This window comes from Nomascus leucogenys, chromosome 16, assembly GCF_006542625.1.
Source record: "Nomascus leucogenys isolate Asia chromosome 16, Asia_NLE_v1, whole genome shotgun sequence".
NCBI lineage: Eukaryota > Metazoa > Chordata > Mammalia > Primates > Hylobatidae > Nomascus > Nomascus leucogenys.
In genome coordinates this window covers 70,033,407-70,052,699 of record NC_044396.1, presented here as the reverse complement: position 1 = coordinate 70,052,699, position 19,293 = coordinate 70,033,407, and the positions used below count along the sequence as shown (strand labels likewise).

The 19,293-nt window shown below is 44.2% G+C and overlaps 1 protein-coding gene across 1 annotated transcript in view; it reads left to right on the top strand.

The window, feature by feature from the left end:
- Window positions 1-9,113: 9,113 nt before the first annotated feature.
- Window positions 9,114-19,293, top strand: part of EXT1 (exostosin glycosyltransferase 1) — a 317,861-nt gene continuing 307,681 nt past the window's right edge. The window contains exon 1 of the mRNA XM_004090799.3: window positions 9,114-10,924. Coding sequence (XP_004090847.2) covers window positions 9,963-10,924 — 962 coding nt within the window. The 5' untranslated portion in view covers window positions 9,114-9,962. The remainder of the gene's footprint in view (window positions 10,925-19,293) is intronic.

Below are 19,293 nucleotides of genomic sequence, written 5' to 3'. Positions count from 1 at the left end.
CCAGGGTCTCATGATTATCATTGTGAGCACCAATAATTATTGTACCATAGTTGCATAGAAGTGCCAGATGATAAATAATATTCAGCTGACATCAGGTGAGAGAAGCTTCATTCTGTGGGGTATCAGAAGTTTAAAAAGAAGAAAAAAGAAGTCAAGGCACCATTGGCAGACAATTGCATAATAAAAAGTGTTAAAATCTAACAGGAAAATTGTACATGAATTGTGGGTGACTTCCTGATTTCATCACCTTCAATAGTTGACATTTTCATTTCTCATTTTCTTCCAGTGACTCCATCTATAAATGGATCTACAAATGTTAATAAGGACCCACACAAATGTAGCCACTTCCTTCCTTTGTAAATTACAGCACAGAGCCAGTTTTATGGTGATTAATTCTTTCCATGTCTGTTTCTCCTCCTGGAGTGTGAGTCCCTAGAAGGCAGGGGCTATGTGGCACACACATTCTTTAGGAAAATCTTTAGAGAAAACAGAAGATACCAAGATAAGCAAGCAGGGTAGAGCTTCCGTATCTTCCACTAGGGGTCAGTAAAACTTTTATGAGAATCCTCCGATGGCATCCTGACTTAGAGAAGGGCAATTTCTTGTCACCATTTGTCCCTCAGAAAATACCCACAAGAGGCTGTCCTATCACTGGAAAAAGTAGCTCATTCCAAGTTGTTAAACACACATGAAAAGCACAGCCAAATATGCATTAGACTAGCATGTCAGTATATCAAACAGCAGAATTTACGTCAGAGACAAAGTCTCAGCTTAAATGCACAGTTTTGATAAAACTAAACACGCTATCTTGCTAATGAGCAATCACTGGCTAATTGTCCAGTGACTAGAGCTAATTATCTTGACTCTGGTTGTCATAGTGTCTGTATCATAAAAATAAGATTTGAAGTTTCCGTTCTCCTTCTGACTTGCTATCCAGGTTTGCAATAGTGCTTATTGTAACATTATACAGGAATGTAGATGGAATTCATTAGAAATAAAGACTTTTGAAAATATGCACTAGATAAATAAACTTGACTCCCTGCTCTACCAACAGCCAGGGGTGAGCTGTTGAAAATTGAAATCAGATCATATCATTCCCCTACTTGAAATCCTCCAAAGCCTTCCAACTCCTAAAATAAAATCCAACACATCATCTGGCCTGTAGTGCCAGGGCATGCCAAGGTTCCTGCAGCTTCTCTGATCTCATCTCCTGCCCCTTGTTCCTGCACTCATTACACTCCAGCCACAATTACTTTATCTGCTGATGCTTTAACTCAGTGGTTATCAAACAGTGGTCCCTGGATCTGCAGCATCAGCCTTGCCTGGGAAGTTGTTAGAAATGCAAATTCTTGGGCCACACCCCAGGTCTACTGAATCAGAAATTCTAGGGGTGGGATTTGGCAATCTGTGTTTTAACCAGACCATCAAGTGATTTGTTACATGCTGAAGTTTGAAAAACACTGTTCTAATTCTTCAAACTCCTTTCTGCCTTAAGATCTTTGCACTGGCCAGATCCTGGGCCTGGTACACTCTTCCCAAGGCGCCTTCCGCATCAGTCTTATGGCAGCTGCTGAAATGTTAGCTTATCACAGAGACCTTCATTGACCATCCTGTTTAAAGTGAGCCTTCTTACTCTTCCTCATCCCAATCTATGCCATTCTCCTTTTAATTTCTCCATAGAACTATCTGAAATGATCTTGCTAATTTATTTACTTATTATTTTATTTTTGAGATGGAGTCTCATTCTGTCATCCAGGCTGGAGTGCAGTGGCACGATTTCAAATCACTACAGCCTCCAGTGCAACCCAGCGCCACCACGTCCGGTTAATTTTTGCATTTTTAGTAGAGATGGGGTTTCGCTATGTTGGCCAGACTGGTCTCAAACTCCTGACCTCAAGTGATCTGCCTGCCTGAGTCTCCCAAAGTGCTGGAATTACAGGTGTCAGCCACCCGACCTGGCCTACTTATTATTTTATTATTTATCTCACCAATTAGAATGAGACTAGACACCTTGTTTGTCTTTCATACTATGTACCCTGAGTTCCTAGAACACAGGCACATAATAGGTTCTCAATAAAATTTTCTTAAATAGATGTCTATGAGATTTTTCTGATCAGCTTGCCTTGAGGAAAGGAGATAAATTTAGATTCTCTAAAGGAAGCTGCAGTCTTGTGGCAGAGCCCTGGCATGAAGCCAGAAAATGAGGGTCAAATTCTAAATTCTCCACACTAAAATCAGCTGACCTTAAGCACGTTATTCAACTAGATTAGTGGGTCTCAACTGGAGGTTATTTTGCTTCCAGGAGACATTTTTGGCATCCCAGCTTGTGACGCAGGTGGGAGTGCTATTGGGCACCTAGTGGGTAGAGGCAAGGGATGTGGATCCCACAATGCACAGGACAGCCTCTTCCAACAGAGAGTTATGTGGAGCAAAATACCAACAGTGCCCAGGCTAGAAAACCTGAACCAGGCCGGGCCCGAACCAGGCTCACGCCTGTAATTCCAGCACTTTGGGAGGCCAGGTGGGCAGATCAGGAACGAGATCAGGATGAGACGAGCCTGGCCAACATGGTGAAACCCACCTCTACTAAAAATACAAAAATTAGCCAGGCATGGTGGCATGTACCTGTAGTCCCAGCTACTCAGGAGACTGAGGCAGAAGAATCGCTTGAACCTGGGAGGTGGAGGTTGCAGTGAGCTGAGATTGTGCTGCTGCACTCCAGCCTGGGCGATAGAGCGAGACTCCATCTCGGGGAGAAAAAAAAAAAAAAAAAAACCCGAACCAGATTCTTAATTTTTTGTAAAACAAGGATAATGTTCTTTTCCTACTTCGCAGGGTTCCGGTTATATTCAAGCAAAAATTCTTCTGAAAGTGTTTTGTAAATGACAAAAGACTCTAGACAGATACCCCCTGGTATACGCTATCTGCTCAATGAATATCTGTTCAAGGACTATGTGAATGAATTGCCAAAAGCCCCTCCTAGGATTGAGTTTCAGTTTCCTCATTCGTGACAACCGATAAGGAGAATAACTGTGTCTTAGGAACCTTATAAGGATCAAAGAGATAACACCAGTAAAGCACCTGGCGCAGGATTTGACACATACATGGGTGAATTTCCCTTGTTTTGCTCCTGGTTAGCTTCCTGGTTGGCTATCTTGGGAGGCCTGGTGGGGCCTCCTACGTCTACTTGTTTTCCTTCCACTTGTTTGCTTCCTTCTCAGCGGAGTTCCATCTTCCTCATTCCCAAGCTCTTCCCTTCCTGGACCCACTTGGTCTACACAGGGCATCCTTGACTATTTCAGCTGGAAAGATGTCACCACATCTTAGCCTGCATTTTTTTGGACGAAGCTCTCAAGTCCTAGCATTCAGAAACAATGTTACAGCTCTCCTCAGGTTCCTGGCAGAGAAGGAACTAGAAATTAGGCTCCTGTTTTCTGGCTGGGAATCTCTAGATTCATCATTACTACTCCAGGATGCCTGAACTTTTGTCGACCTGATTGTCTTTTCCCACCTTCTATATCCTATCAGTATAAACCCAGCAGAGTTTCCTGTTCTTTCTAGAAGCTGGAAATGCTTACTGCTAGAGGCTGTATCAGACATCACCAAAACCTTACAGTGTGCCCACATCAAATAAAAATTTTGTATACGTTTATGAAGATTGGATTGCCTTGCCAGTAGACCTAGGGTTACATTTTAGGGAATGTAAACATTTACTAATTCCAATACTTCAGCTTGTTTTCATATTTTAGAGCCAATCAATTATTTTTTTCTATAGCAAATAGAATTGTAGACCACTGATAAACATATGTTCCTGCAGTGCTTTCTACATTAAAAAGAAAAATAGTCTCCTTTGTTTTGCTTCCATTGGCTATTTTTCCCTTTTTCTGTTGGTTTATAGCAGTCAATGACCATTTCAGAGTCTGCAAAGAATCTGGAAACCAATGTGTGTTTGATGGGCGATATTCCACGTATTTAATACTCTCGACTTGCAAACATGATCACATCTCATGTACTTGTGTCCACATTTGTCCAGGAGTGTGATGATTAAATCTTGCACCTGCCGTGTGCATTGCGGGCTGCAAAATTTTTCTCGTACATTATTATTTTGTTCTCATTTGATTCTTACAGTAATTCAGTGAGCTAAGCATGCTGTATTACAGTTACTCTTGATTCCACCAATGAGAAACCAAAGCTTAGGGAAGTGAAATGACTTGTTCAAGGTTACATTTTCCGGGTCCTTTTGTGCCACACTGTTTTCAGGTCTTTAGATAGCCCTGGGAAAAAAGTACATCTGGAAAATGAAATTAAGCAAGGCTTGAATGGTTGGGCTACTTTAGCTTCGTGTGTGTGCGTGTGTGTGTGTGTGTGTGTGTGTAATGACAGCACTCTAGCCTTAAATATTCTCTTATTTGCCCTACAGACAATAAGATCAGATTAATTAATTAGTTCCACAAGTGTTTATTTAGTGACGGACAGTGTTGTAACTGTTGAGGATATAACACTGAACAAAAAGACCAAGTCCTTGCCCCATGGAACTCACATTCTCTATGCAACACATCAATAATAAATGAACAAGCCAATATATAGAATGTCAGGTGCTGATTAGTGCTAAGAAGAAAAGTAAAGGAGGGTGAGGGGATCGGCAAATAGAAGGGGTACTGCTGTTTTATTTAGGGTGGTTAGAGAAGGCCTTACTAGTAAGGTGGCATCTGAGGAGAGACTTGAAGGAAGCGAGGGAGTGCGCTAGGTGGATTGGGGTGCAGACTGGCAGAGACAAGTGCGTGCAGGGGCCCTGAGGCAGGGACATGTTTCCCATGCATGACAAATAACAAGGTCACCAGCCTGGCTGGAGCACAGTGAGTACATCAGGAGGGAGGGAGAGAGATATGGGCAGGAAATGGGGTGAGAGGATGTGGTGAGGGGAGGTGAGGGACGGTTGAGAAAAATCCTGCAGGACCTTGCAGGTAACTGAAAGGGCTTTATCTCTTAGTGGAGAGAGACAGGGATCCCTTGAGGGCTTTGACCAGAGGAGTTACATGGTTTGAAACAGATCATTGTTAAAGGATTTACAATGGACCAACTCGCCCTCTGGGAAGATAATCCTGGTTAGTAATATTTCCACTTCAAACCACAGACCAAGTCTTGCTTTGAGGACTACCAAGGGGCCTTTAAAAAAGATTTTTCATCAGACTTACTGGGATATGATTGACAAATAAAAATTGTATATACATTTACGATGTTCAACATGATTTGATGTATGTATACATTGTGAAATGATTACTATTATCAGGCTAATTAACCCATCTGTCATGGCACATAGTTATCTTTGTGTGTATGTGTATGTGTGTGTGTGGTGAGAGTACTTAAGATCTACTGTCTTAGCAAATTCCAGGTATACAATACAGCATTATTAACCACAGTCGCCATGCCGTATGTTAGATCCCCAGAAACTTACTCATCTTATAACTGAATGTTTATATTCTTTGATTAACATCTCCCGATTGCCCCAAACTCCCAGACCATGGCATGCTTCATATTGCTCCAAACATTGTTATCTTTTGTCTTTCTGATTACAGCCATTCTAATAGGCATGAGGTAGTATCTCACTGTGGTTTTAATTTGTATTTCCCTGATAATTAACGATGTCGAACACATTTTTATATACCCACTGGCCATTTGAATGTCTTTTTTGAAAAATGTCTATTTAGGTCCTTTGCCTTTTTTTTTTTTTTTTTTTTTTTTGCCATTGAGTTGTGTGAGTTCTTTGTATATTTTGGATATTAACCCCATATCAGTGTTTGGTTTGCAAATATTTCCTTTCCTTCTGTTGGCTGCCTTTTCATTTGTTGATTGTTTCCTTTACCGACTGTGCAGAAGATTGTTAGTTTGATGTATTCCACTTGTTATTTTTGCTTTTGTTGCCTGTACTTATGAGCTCTTTCTTTTCGAGTTTGTACAAGTACTGTGGTGAAGCTGAATTTTCCTAAGTCATTCATTCATTTGAATCAGTGATTGAGCTTCACCCAAGTGCCAGGTACTGCCCTTGGCATTTGGGATAAAGGAGTGAGTAGCACAAACAGTGCTCCTCCTCTCAGGGGCTTCTTTACTGTGAAGAAACAGTTAACAAGCAAACAAATAGAGGAGATTTCAGCTAATAAGGGTTAGGAAAAAATAAAACAGAGGAGACAAAATGATGATGCCATTGTAGGGGCTACTTTTAAGATTACAGTTGGAGTTTGAAAAGTGGAACTTAGGCTAATGGTGTTACACATGTAGAGCAATTTACAGTTTACAAATTGAGGCCAGGCGTGGCGGCTCACGCCTATAATCCTAGCACTTTGGGAGGCTGAGGTGGACAGATCACTTGAGGTCAAGAATTCGAGAGCAGCCATGGCCAACATGGCAAAACCCCATCTCTACTAAAAATACTAAAATCAGCCGGGCATGGTGGCGGTTGCCTGTAATCCCAGCAATTTGGGAGACTGAGGCAGGATAATCACTTGAACCCGGGAGGCGGAGGTTGTAATAAGCTGAGACCACACTGCTGCACATTCCAGCCTGGGTGACAGAGCCAGACTCTGCTAAAAAAAAGAAAAAAAAAAAAAAAAAACTGCTGGCAAGAAAGATATTATTATCCTGACTTTTCAAACAAGAAAATGGAGGTCCACTGAAATTAAGCCACATGCCCAAGGCATTAGTAAATGGCAGATCTGGGGTCTGAATCCAAGTTTTCTCTAATTGTCAGTACCAAAGTTTTTCTGACAGTACGTAACACTTTGGGATATGCAGGTAGAGATGGGTAACACTGGGGCCTGGGATAAGGAAATTAGCCATAATTAGGCAAGAAAGGCAGGAAGCACATGCCAAAACATAAACAGAACACAAAAGAGTAAAGAGGGTAGCTAGCTCCCTCTAAGGTCATGCAAAACAACTGGCAAGATATAGAGCGGCCAGGCAAGGTGGCTCACGCTGTAATCCCAGCACTTTGGGAGGCCAAGGTGTGCAGATCACTTGAGGTCAGGAGTTCAAAACCAGCTTGGCCAATATGGCAAAATCCCCTCTCTACCAAAAATAAAAAAAAATTAGCCAGGGCTGGTGGTGCACACCTGTAATCCCAGCTACTCTGGAGGCTGAGGGAGGCAAATCACTTGAATCTGGGAGGCAGGGGTTCTAGTGAGCCAAGATCCTGACACTGCACTCCAGCATATATATATATATATATATGCTGTTGTGCATATATATACATACACACACACACACACACAGAGAGAGAGAGAGAGAGAGAGAAAGAGAGAGAGAGAGAAAGAAAGAGAGAGAGAGCGCCTCCAGTCCCACAGCCCCACTTCACAGGGCTGAGATAATCTGCACCCTGATCAGAAGAGAAGGCCTCCTGCCTTGAACGGTTGTTCTTAGCAACTTGGGCTGGGGGGAGCTTTGGGTCACATGTGGTTTCTATCACTGCCTTTATCTGCATCTTTGTCACTGTATTTGGAAGATGACTGAATCCTCATTCCTGTCCCAGGCCTCTCTACATCGTGCAGGGGGTTCAAGTCAAATCTGGAAAAGCTGTCTCATCTTTGGCAGGTCAGAAATAGGGAGAGGCTTCAGGAATGTACAGTAATGTCCCACCCATGCCCCTTCCCTGCTTTATTAAAACAAATCTGAAACAACAGAGGTCTGAAACTTTCCACTCTATCATTTCACACTGCCTTGTTAATAACCCTGCCCTTCATCCACACCCCGCTGGGGTTTTTGCAGCCTGAGGGAAGCTGGGAAGTGTCTGCTCCTAGCTCTCAGTCACTCCCATAATAAACAATCACTAAACAGCCGGCTGCCCTAGGCAACTGTCCAGCTTGCCGGAGCCCTGAGACTTTAGCTAGGCCAGAGGGGCCCTGAGACTTTAGCTAGGCCAGAGGGTGGGAGGTGTTTTCTGTAAAGCAATGTTCAGGATCTGAGGCCAGGGAATTTGACTTTGACCAGAGATACTGTTTGGGAGCCTAGCACATCTTTGTGGACCTGGAGGATCTTTAGCGGGACTACTCCTCGGTTACCTGAGTTATCCAATGAAGTTCTTCCATTGGGGGTGGCAGGAGCTTGGGCCAAGGAGTGGGAGGTCAATGAGGGAAGGACCAACTATTTGGCACTAATTGTGAATAAGGTCGTTTTCCTGATACAAGTTTCCCTTCTATAGCTGGGACAGTTGGCAATTCTACCAGTCATATGTCCTTAAGAGATATCTTTAAAACCACCACCACCACCACCGCGGCCACCACCACCACCACCAAGAGAATAACATCACTTTGAGGACTGGGGCAAGCTTAAATTAACTGGTTTCCCTGCAGCCATTAGAAAATGTCTTTTTTCTCTGTGATTGGATCTCTTGGAAGCTTTCTTCATAATAGACAGAGGGAGTTCAGGCAAGGCTGCCTAAGTAGATAATGAGGATTTAGGATAGCCGTCTTATACTCTTAGCACAGAGGCAGGCATGAAGAATTGCAACAATTCCTCTTGATTGTAATAATTCCTCTTTATTGTTGGGCATTGGGGTGTTTCCTTGGTTTAAAAAACATGTGCTATGTAGGGGAGGAGTAAGGGGAGATTGTTTTAATGCTTAGCAGAAAACTGAAATACTGGGTCTCGGAGAGTGAAGGAGGGCTGGGAGAGGCAGCTTTCGGATCGGCGGTCGCTTTCTATGAAGTCTTCTTTTCCTCCCTGCTTCCCTCCTTCAAAGCATCTTTCTCTAGGCGTTCCGGCAGGCAGCCCAGGAGACCGGATTCTCCAGGGCGCCCGGGGCAGCGCGGCACGGGGCCCCTGCCGGTGCCTCCTTCCCCGGCCGCCGCGTTTCCGCAGGCGCCTCTGGTCCCCGGAACGGCGCAGGCCGAGATCCGGGCCTGGGCGCGCCGAGGGGCCGCGGGGCTCACACCGGGCCGTCCCGCGCTCCACCTGCCTGGCAGCCCGCCGGCAGCACGCAACCCGGGAACCCCGGCTCCCCGCGCCCCCCGCGCCCCCAACGCCGCGCCGGCGCCTCGGCCCGCGGCCGGGGGTTATGAATGGGCGCAGCGGAAGCACCGCCCCCCCCGGACGTGACGCTCGGCCAATGGCAGCGCGGGCTGCGTGGATGGATGAGGTCAGCGCTGTCGTGTCGGGAATGGAATGTGTAAGTGTAACATTCAGAACCGGGTAACATTCGGTGACCGAACGCGGCGGTCGACAGCGATCGCGCGGGGGCCTGCAAAGCGCCGCTCGGGGCCGGCACTGCCCGCGGGGAGGACGCGCCGCCGCCGCCACCCAGCGCCGCCGCCGCCGCCGCCTCCAGCCGGGCCGCCGCGCGTCCCGGGGGCCGGCCCCGCGAGCGCAGGAGTAAACACCGCCGGAGTCTTGGAGCCGCTGCAGAAGGGAATAAAGAGAGATGCAGGGATTTGTGAGGTTACGGCGCCCCAGCTGCAAGATGCACTAGCCGGCTGAACCCGGGATCGGCTGACTTGTTGGAACCGGAGTGCTCTGCACGGAGAGTGGTGGATGAGTTGAAGTTGCCTTCCCGGGGCTCATTTTCCACGCTGCCGAGAGGAATCCGAGAGGCAAGGCAATCACTTCGTCTTGCCATTGATTGGGTATCAGGAGCTTTTTTTTTCTCCCCTCTCTCTTTCTTTTCCTCCGTCTTGTTGCATGCAAGAAAATTACAGTCCGCTGCTCGCCCGCCCTGGGTGCGAGATATTCAGCCCCGCTCTCTCCCGTGCTTTGTGCAACCCAAAGATGAAAGACCGAAGGGGAGAAAGTTAAAGAAATCGCCCACATGCGCTGGATCAGTCCACGGCTTGGGGAAAGGCATCCAGAGAAGGTGGGAGCGGAGAGTTTGAAGTCTTTACAGGCGGGAAGATGGCGGACTGGAGCTGAAAGTGTTGATTGGGAAACTTGGGTGATTCTTGTGTTTATTTACAATCCTCTTGACCCAGGCAGGACACATGCAGGCCAAAAAACGCTATTTCATCCTGCTCTCAGCTGGCTCTTGTCTCGCCCTTTTGTTTTATTTCGGAGGCTTGCAGTTTAGGGCATCGAGGAGCCACAGCCGGAGAGAAGAGCACAGCGGTCGGAATGGCTTGCACCACCCCAGTCCGGATCATTTCTGGCCCCGCTTCCCGGACGCTCTGCGCCCCTTCGTTCCTTGGGATCAATTGGAAAACGAGGATTCCAGCGTGCACATTTCCCCCCGGCAGAAGCGAGATGCCAACTCGAGCATCTACAAAGGCAAGAAGTGCCGCATGGAGTCCTGCTTCGATTTCACCCTTTGCAAGAAAAACGGCTTCAAAGTCTACGTATACCCGCAGCAAAAAGGGGAGAAAATCGCCGAAAGTTACCAAAACATTCTAGCGGCCATCGAGGGCTCCAGGTTCTACACCTCGGACCCCAGCCAGGCGTGCCTCTTTGTCCTGAGTCTGGATACTTTAGACAGAGACCAGTTGTCACCTCAGTATGTGCACAATTTGAGATCCAAAGTGCAGAGTCTCCACTTGTGGAACAATGGTAGGAATCATTTAATTTTTAATTTATATTCCGGCACTTGGCCTGACTACACCGAGGACGTGGGGTTTGACATCGGCCAGGCGATGCTGGCCAAAGCCAGCATCAGTACTGAAAACTTCCGACCCAACTTTGATGTTTCTATTCCCCTCTTTTCTAAGGATCATCCCAGGACAGGAGGGGAGAGGGGGTTTTTGAAGTTCAACACCATCCCTCCTCTCAGGAAGTACATGCTGGTATTCAAGGGGAAGAGGTACCTGACAGGGATAGGATCAGACACCAGGAATGCCTTATATCACGTCCATAACGGGGAGGACGTTGTGCTCCTCACCACCTGCAAGCATGGCAAAGACTGGCAAAAGCACAAGGATTCTCGCTGTGACAGAGACAACACCGAGTATGAGAAGTAAGTGCTGGGCTGGCGGGTCTTTGGGAGTCAGCATTGGGCCCTGCCGGCCTTGGTCCAGGTGTGAAGTTGGGGGATGGGGTGAGGGCGGATGAGCCCTCAGTCCTCTTCCCCCTTTGAGCCTGAAACTGAGCAAATCCGGTTCAGGTGTGCAGCTAGAGACCAGGGACAGAGAGTTGGAGCTCCTCGGGCAAACTGAAAAGCCTGGAGCACCTTCCCGAGCCAAGTAGGTGACAGAATCTCCCTCTTGCTTAGGAAACCTGCAGGGCGGCGTGTCTCCTGTTAAGGGCCGGGGTTAGATCCAAGTTTAATAACTGCACTTCAGGCATGGGTACTGGAGGGTGTTTCTGAGGGTGTCTAGAGACCCGGAGAGGCTGTGATCTACCCAAAGTCCAGAGACCTTCCACCAGGAGTGATGCTTTTGTTTGCTTTTCTCATGAGCGGGGGTACCTACTTTCCCAGTTTTCCCAACTTCACATTTTCTGTAAGCCTGTAATTCATGTTAGCCGTGGAAATGTTTAAATTTCATCGAACTTTGTGTGGCCCTTTCCTCTCTCCCCCATGGCATTGACTTTTATGAAGGGAGACTGTAAACTTGTTGGGCCTGTGGCTTTGCATGCATGCATGCATTCATTCATTCATTCATTCATTTATTAATTCATTCATTTCTGTATGTGTCCTGTCTCTTTCCTAGGATAAACTTTTTTTTTTTTAAATGTGGGCCTCAGTCCCACTGTCTAAACTCCAGTTGCTAATTTAGATTTCCCGTTCCCTTTTGTCTTTCTCTATTTGCATATAAATTGTAGACTGTTACTCTTTGAATGGGTGTGAGATGCCTCCTTACCCTCTGTAGTGAGGCAAGTTTTGTCCAGTTGCTAAGTAACTGAATTGGTTACTTTGTAGACCTTTTCACTCTTCCTTTTTCCTTCCCCATGACAGTAACTGACACGGGATTTGGAGTCAAAGCTAAATTCCACAAATCTGCTTTATCCTGAGCTTAGTGGACCAGTTTCCTAGTAGGTGGGGTTGCCGCCCAGACTCTCACTTATATCTGGCTGTGAGTGAGTTCCTACAGTGCATTTCCACGTTACGCCAGTTAAAAACCAGAGCAGCCTTGTGCTACCCAGGGAAGGAAGGGGAACCTCTCAGCTGAGTACAAGAGGAACTGGCAGAGGTTGGCAGATTTTGCAATTGATTCATGAAATGCAGAATAGGGGAAATGCTTCGCAAACCTGATTGGAACAGGAAGGGGTATGGTGGGAAACTGGCCTTGAAATGAAAGGTTTGATTGTTGTCTGTGCATTTTTTCAGACACTAGGGCCTCTATAGGAGTGATTGGAAGGGAAATTAAAGTCCTCCAAGACTTGCTCATAGAGAGTGAAGGAGAAAGTATCAAGCACTCAGATTCAGCTTTTCAACCCCCAATACCTTTTGCTTTTCAGGCATAAGAAAAGCCGGAGACTAAGATCAATTATGAATCCATATTTTCCTCTCATCCAGGGGCAGTTATGTGTGAATGTGCAGTTGCAATGGATTACAGTTTTCTCATAAAAGACATTTAAACTATGGTTAGTAATGAACTGCTTTGTTTATACGACATTTACATTGACCTATTCCTGTGGGTGCCTGTAAGAAAAAAAATGCTTATAGCCTTTCAGGAATTTCTTTGTCTGGTTTACGGTGGAGTAACTCGAGATGAAGTCTAGCCTTTCAGTGTCTTCTAAAGCAGTCTCACAGAATTCTGTGGAAGGATTCTATTCTTCATCCTTCTAAAAGGGCTAAAGCTGAGATTTCAGCTTAGGAAATTTGAATTATATATATTGGAAAATACCCTTAATCCAAGTGAATAATATCTTTCTTACCCTTTTATTCCCAAAAGAAATATTACATTTCTACGTTTTCTGCGGAATGGAAGCATTTTCTAGAGATCAGCAATGAAGGGAGGGGTTGGTTTCTTTAAAACTTTAATTTTTACTAAATTTAACTAATTTTTGACCCTGTGATCGGGCCAAGAAATATGACACCCACACTTTGGTTTATGTTTAAAGACCGCAAAGGGTCAGGACCTCAGGATTGGGTCTGATCAGAAAAGTGGCATTTAGTAGAAAAGCAAGTTTGCTCTTTCTCCCAAGCAGGGATCTCTTTAGCAGGGACACTTCTGGATTTTCCTTATGTTCCCCTTTGGCATACCTTCCAGCCCTAAACTTGCATGATAGCCCGGAATGGCGCTGCAAAAGGTTTACATTCACTCGCCTGGTACACCTGGAGTTTTGACTCATTCCTCTGAGTGGGTTAGCAGAATTATTTGTCTTTGAGAAATGGTGCTTACAAACTTTATTGCCTTTTATTATTGGTTTTGGAACACATGAAGATGAGGCAAGAACTCTTAAATTTGGAGATACGCTAGCAGAGCAAGCAACGTATGTTGTGCTCTGGCGTAAGAGCAACTACTGTGCTACTTATATTGATGCTTTCTGGAAGATAGCCTTAGATATGTGAGATGCAGAACTCCTCAAGTCAAGATACGCCAATCTCTCTAGCGCTTTAGGTGGAGGCGATATTGAAGTTAGGTCTGTAGATGTGATCTGTGTAAGTTTGGCTTCTCATACTGACTCATGGTGTGACTTTTGATTAGTCACCTTTAGCATTAGTTTGGGTTTTGCAGAGTGGGTTTCAGACTGCTTCAGGGGTGCTGTAAGCACTCATTTGGTAATGGCTTGTAAAAACACAATCAATTTTCATCTAGCTTATTAGCAAGTGTCCATGGAAAAAAAAGCTTCAATTTAATTTGCTCCCTCAAGCAATCACCTGTAAGTTTCCTTTGGAGTAAACTTTATGGGGTCTGATGACTAGATTGAAAATTTATGGTATTATGGTCAAGTTAGAGTATATACAAATATAGAGTACATACAAATGTTTCAACTAAAAAAAGGTTGCTTTTGGTGAAATAGAGTATTATGTGTCGATAAAGAATTTAGTGCTAAAAGAGCAGTGACTTCTGTCTCACCTGTGCCTTTGTGAAAATTAGACGTTGATTACAAAGGTATAGAAGAGCTACAAGGAATGAAAGAAAATACTTTTCTCCTGTAATAGAGAGAAAATAAATTTCTTTTGTCATTTTTTGACCCAGATGTTAAGGATTATATTAAAATATCAATTTTTATGATAGCTGTAATTATTTTTTATCAGTTATATATTTTAACACATGTGGATAATGCCAGCTAAAATAAGTCATTGCAGTAATTAGATGAGTTGTAATGATGCTTTAGAGAAATTCTTTGTATTTTATGTTCTTTCAGCTGCTTATGCATCCTTATAGAATTATTGTATTTTTGCATGAACTTCATAGTTCATATCCCTACAAAGGGCATTACTGTGAAACTTTAGATTCAGCTATTTGAAATAGAGGAAAGAGAGGGAAAGGAGAGGTGGCTTCTATCTTTGACCACCTCCAAGGAAAGCAAGGGCGAATATTTAAAGCTTTTCTGGGAACAGGCAAGATTGTGTGCAATTCTTTTTGATATTTCCCTTTTTCTGTGTTTGCTAACACTGTACCTCACCATCCTGGTATCTTCAAGGGTCTTGGAGGTAAGTGATCATTCAGCTTCCAACATCCTGATTTTTACAGATGTAGAAACTGAGGGGCAGAATGTTTCAGGGATTTGCTTAAGGCAAGAAAACTGGTGACAAGGGTAGCACTAGAATGCAGGCCCCCTGAATTCTGCCTTGATCTGCAGTCTTTCATTTCTATTCTCAGGCACCGTTGAAAATTCACCAGCCATGAGGAGATCCTTATTAATGGTGTTTGTTATGGGATTTCTCTTAGAATTCTTCAGTAATCTGATGAAAACTTGGAGGGCAACCTTTGCAAAAATAAATGATAAGTAAATAAATAAAAGCGTGTACACAATTTGTTATATGGTTTCAGGGGCTGACACACACCTCCCACTGAGGGCATCCTCAGACGTACAAACTCTTGCTCTGGGAGTTTACATTTTGCCTGTTTGTTTAGTTGGGTAGGTCTGTGGAGCTGTTTAGTCTAAGTAGGAGTTTTTTGAACCTTTCAATTTGGCCCTAAGGGGTTTAGGGACTAGACCATGCATTGACTGAACAGTAAGTTGAATTACATGCACTTACAGCAAAAAGAAAATATGTGCAAGGCAAGTAAAAATGCTAAATGCTTTTTTCTTTTTTTCCTCATTATCCCAAACTGTATTAACAGACACCTTGAGCAAGTTCATGATCCAGCAGCGAACCTTAGATAAATGTTTTCCTTCTCCAAAATGAAAGGTGGGAATTGCGATCCTCGGGTTTTCAGTGTAAAATATTAGCGCCTTTCTCCCCACAGTTGTACAATAGCACAAAAGCATTTCTAAAATAAACCCAATTAGCACAGTTAAAAAATAAGGTAGGGCCAGCCCTATGGAAAATTATGAAGTTGGCAAGTTTGTCTTCTGACACTGAGATTCTGATTCTCTCCTTCCTTTCTTGCCTCTTTCTAAACTGCTTTCTGGAGAGCACCTGAGAACCTCGATCACAAGGAATCCCTGAGTAAAGGCTGGGGTGTTATTTGCTACTTTCAGGGACATTTGGATTATTACTGGATTCAGCCTAGCAAATGAGGGTTTCCAGTGGAGTCTGTGATCTAAGCTAGGGGCCTGCAGGATTTTACTCGACGAATAATGGCTTGCTACTAAGGTTTGGGCAGGTCCTGCCGATTGGAGGCCACCTTTGGTCCCCCTGACTGTGACAGCAGCTTTGGATGGCAAAAGGGGAGATGCTACACCTGCAGGTAGTGTTAGTTTTTTCTGTCAGAAGCCTTGAGGATCTGCCTTCCCAGAACGCAGTGCTAGAAACTCCTGCCAAGAATGACCTTTAATATGCCCAATGTCACAGCAGAAGTTGTGCTTGGTAGGGCCTGGCTGCTTTGCCCACAGCCGTCTTGAAGGTGTCTTCTCAGGCTATGTTGCTGGTGTGTAAACGGAGGCAAACAGTGGTAAGGTGACTTGCCTGAGGCTACGCAGCCTGTAAGTGGCTGAATTGAGGCTAAAACCCAGGTTTTCTGGCCTGAGTTCTCTGTTCTTTTCACCGAGAAAAGAACATTCATTGCTACCTCACTGCATTCGCTTTGCAGCACTGTGTATTCAGAATGAACCACGTGAGACAAAGTGGTCATTGGCTTCTGCAGGCTCCTGGACATGTTTCATGTTCAAACATGAACGCGGAAGCTTATGTTTCCATGAGGTTAATAACTACAGGTTGAGCTTCCCTAATCCGAAGGTCCAAAATGCTCCAAAATCTGAAACTTTTGACCACTGACATGAGCATTTTGGATTTCGGATTTTTGAATTAGGGATGTCCAACTCTAAGCATACAATGCAGATATCTCAAAATCTAAAAAAGATCCAAAATTTGAAACACTTTTGGTCTCAAGCATTTCAAGCATTTTAGGCCAAGTCCTTCGCAGCCTAAATTGTGTATTTGAAACAAGGTATTTTCTGAACAAGGTGTTTGAGAAGTAGCTATTGCCATGTAATTATTACCTAGTGCTTCCTTCATACTCTGGAAGAATAGTGCGATTTTTTTCTCTCGAGGTGATGATGTGAATGTCGTATGCAGCGGCCATGTCATCAGAACAGCTGTGCCAGCCCACTGCGTGGAACGTGTACATGCTTCAGGTTGTACGGAATTAACTTTCTTTAGATAAGGGATAACTAACATTCATTTCAGATAACAGATATTCAACCTATAATTGTTTTTATTTAAAAGCTCTTCCACCTTGACCAGGTTCCTGTAAGAAACAGGATTCCCTCCAAACTAGAAGATTTGCTGAGTATCTGTTATTTGAATTTACTTTTATTAGTTCATATAATGTTTCAACAACAGTGTGAGTTAGGTTATATCCCCATTTTACAGATTAGAATGTAGGCCCCTGAGAGAGTAAAGTAACAAGCTCAGTGTCACATCTAGTGAGTAAATGGCAGGGTTCCTACCTGGGGTACTTAGATTCCAAAGTCCATTCTCTTCTACAAAATGTTACCACCTTAAAGAATCAGAGTTTCTACCTGTTACATATTAACTTTTAACAAGTGAAGCGTGAGTCAGGTGTTTGTATATGGATCTTTTTCCATTGCTTTACTTTATGAACATGTTTCCCGAGGAAAAAGTTTGGTTCAGAGATGTCATAAAGATGGCCCCTAAACCTGATATTTAAGCACTGAACTCCTTGAACTCTTCTGTTCAAGGGGCATTGGAATTGTTTCTGTGTAGATTCTGCTTGTAACTCTCTCCTAGGGTTCTTCTAAGAAAAGTGAGGAAGCTGATTAGCAATCTTTCTGTGTGACCTTTCCCCTACTGATAGCATCCTGCAGGGTGTCCCTCTGTGATTGTAAGTGAAAGTGAACCCTGGAGATGACACTGCAGGTGGATGGGGATCAGAGTGACTGCTGCCCCGGGTAGACATTGTGATCCAATAGAATAGAAATGAAAGGCCTACGGGAATATTCTGTTTCTGGAACATAGCACACGCAATGCCTCCAGGACCTAAGGCTCTTTAAAAGAAAAACAGTGCTTAAAAAATTATAAACGTTATACACAGGCTGAGCGCAGTGGCTCATGTCTGTAATCCCAGCACTTTGGAAGGCTAACGCGGGAGGATTGCTTGAGCCCAGGAGTTCTAGATCATACTAGCCTGGGTAACACAGTGAGATCTTATCTTTACTAAACATCAAAAAATTAGCTGGGCATGGTGGTGCACACCTGTAGTCCCAGCTACTTGGGAGACTGAGGTGGGAGGATTGCTTGAGTCTGGGACATTGAGGTTGCAGTGACTGATGATGGCACCACTGTACTCCACCCTGGACAATAGAGCAAGACCTTATCTTTCTTTTTTTTTTGAGACAGAGTTTCCCTCTTGTTGCCCAGGCTGGAGTGCAATAGTGCGATCTCGGCTCACTGCAACCTCCTCCTCCCGGGTTCAAGCGATTCTACTGCCTCAGCCTCCGGAGTAGCTGGGATTACAGGCATGTGCCACCACACCCGGCTAATTTTGTATTTTTAGTAGAGACGGGGTTTCTCCATGTGGTCAGGCTGGTCTCGAACTCCTGACCTTAGGTGATCCGCCCACCTCGGCCTCCCAAAGTGCTGAGATTACAGGCATGAGCCACCGAGCCCGGCCAACCTTGTCTGTCAAAGAAAGAAAGAAAGAGAGAGAGAGGGAGGGAGGGAGAGAGAGAGAGAGACAGAGAGAGAGAGAAAGAAAGAAAGAAAGAAAGACAGAAAGAAAGAAAGAAAAGAAAGAGAAAGAAAGAAAGAAAGAAAGAGTATGCATGGCCTTTGTGGAAGATTGGGAAAATACAGAAGATTGGAATACGTAATTAAATTTCTTCCTAATTCTATTATAAGTGTTAGCCACTATTGGTAAACTTTGATGTAGTCAGTCTATTCTAGCACATATATACACCTGTATGTTTATATGGCTCTATCTCTGCATATCCAAGTACCCTGGATAGATAGGTTATTATTTAATTAATGGTGAGTAAATAATGAATTCAACACATTTTTCTTAGGTGTCTTGTTTGTGCCAGACACATATGTATTGGAGCTGGGGCTACTTTGGCAAACAAAGCAAACTCGTACCCATTCACCTTACCATTCTAGTCTGTCCGTTTTGTAAAGTTGAAGTCAGACTTTAAATGTATTTTTGGATGTTATTTTTTTTCCTAACATTATCCAAGGGCATTTTTCTGTTCTAGTAAATTGTTTGGAAAATAGGATTTTTAAGGTGTGATTTTTTTTTTTTCTAACCCATGGCTGGACCGGAGTTTGCTTAACCATTTACATTTTCTTACATATAGTTTATTTATTTATTATTATTTTGAGACAGAGTCTTGCTCTGTCACCCAGGCTGGAGTACAGTGGTGCGATCTCGGCTTTCTGCAACCTTCGCTTCCTGGGTTCAAGGGATTCTCCTGCCTCAGCCTCCTGAGTAGTTGGGATTACAGGCACCCACCACCACGCCCGGCTAATTTTTGTATTTTTAGTAAAGATGGGGTTTTGCTGTGTTGGCCAGGCTGGTCTTGAATTCCTGATCTGAGGTGATCTACCCGCCTTGGCCTCCCAAAGTACTGGGATTACAGGCGTGAGCTACAGCACCCAGCCTTCTTACATATTTAACTTGGTTTTTTTTCCTCGTTAGAAATAATCTGTAATGGGTTTCACCTTGTTGAGTGTTTTCTTCTTGACTAGGGTCTCTCTCTCAAAACACAATATAGAACTTCCTGTCCTGTCCTCTCTAACTCCCCACTACAATCCCATTCTGGACTATAGCTGTTTTTAAGGTGAACACCCATTTAGTGAAGTAGCCATCA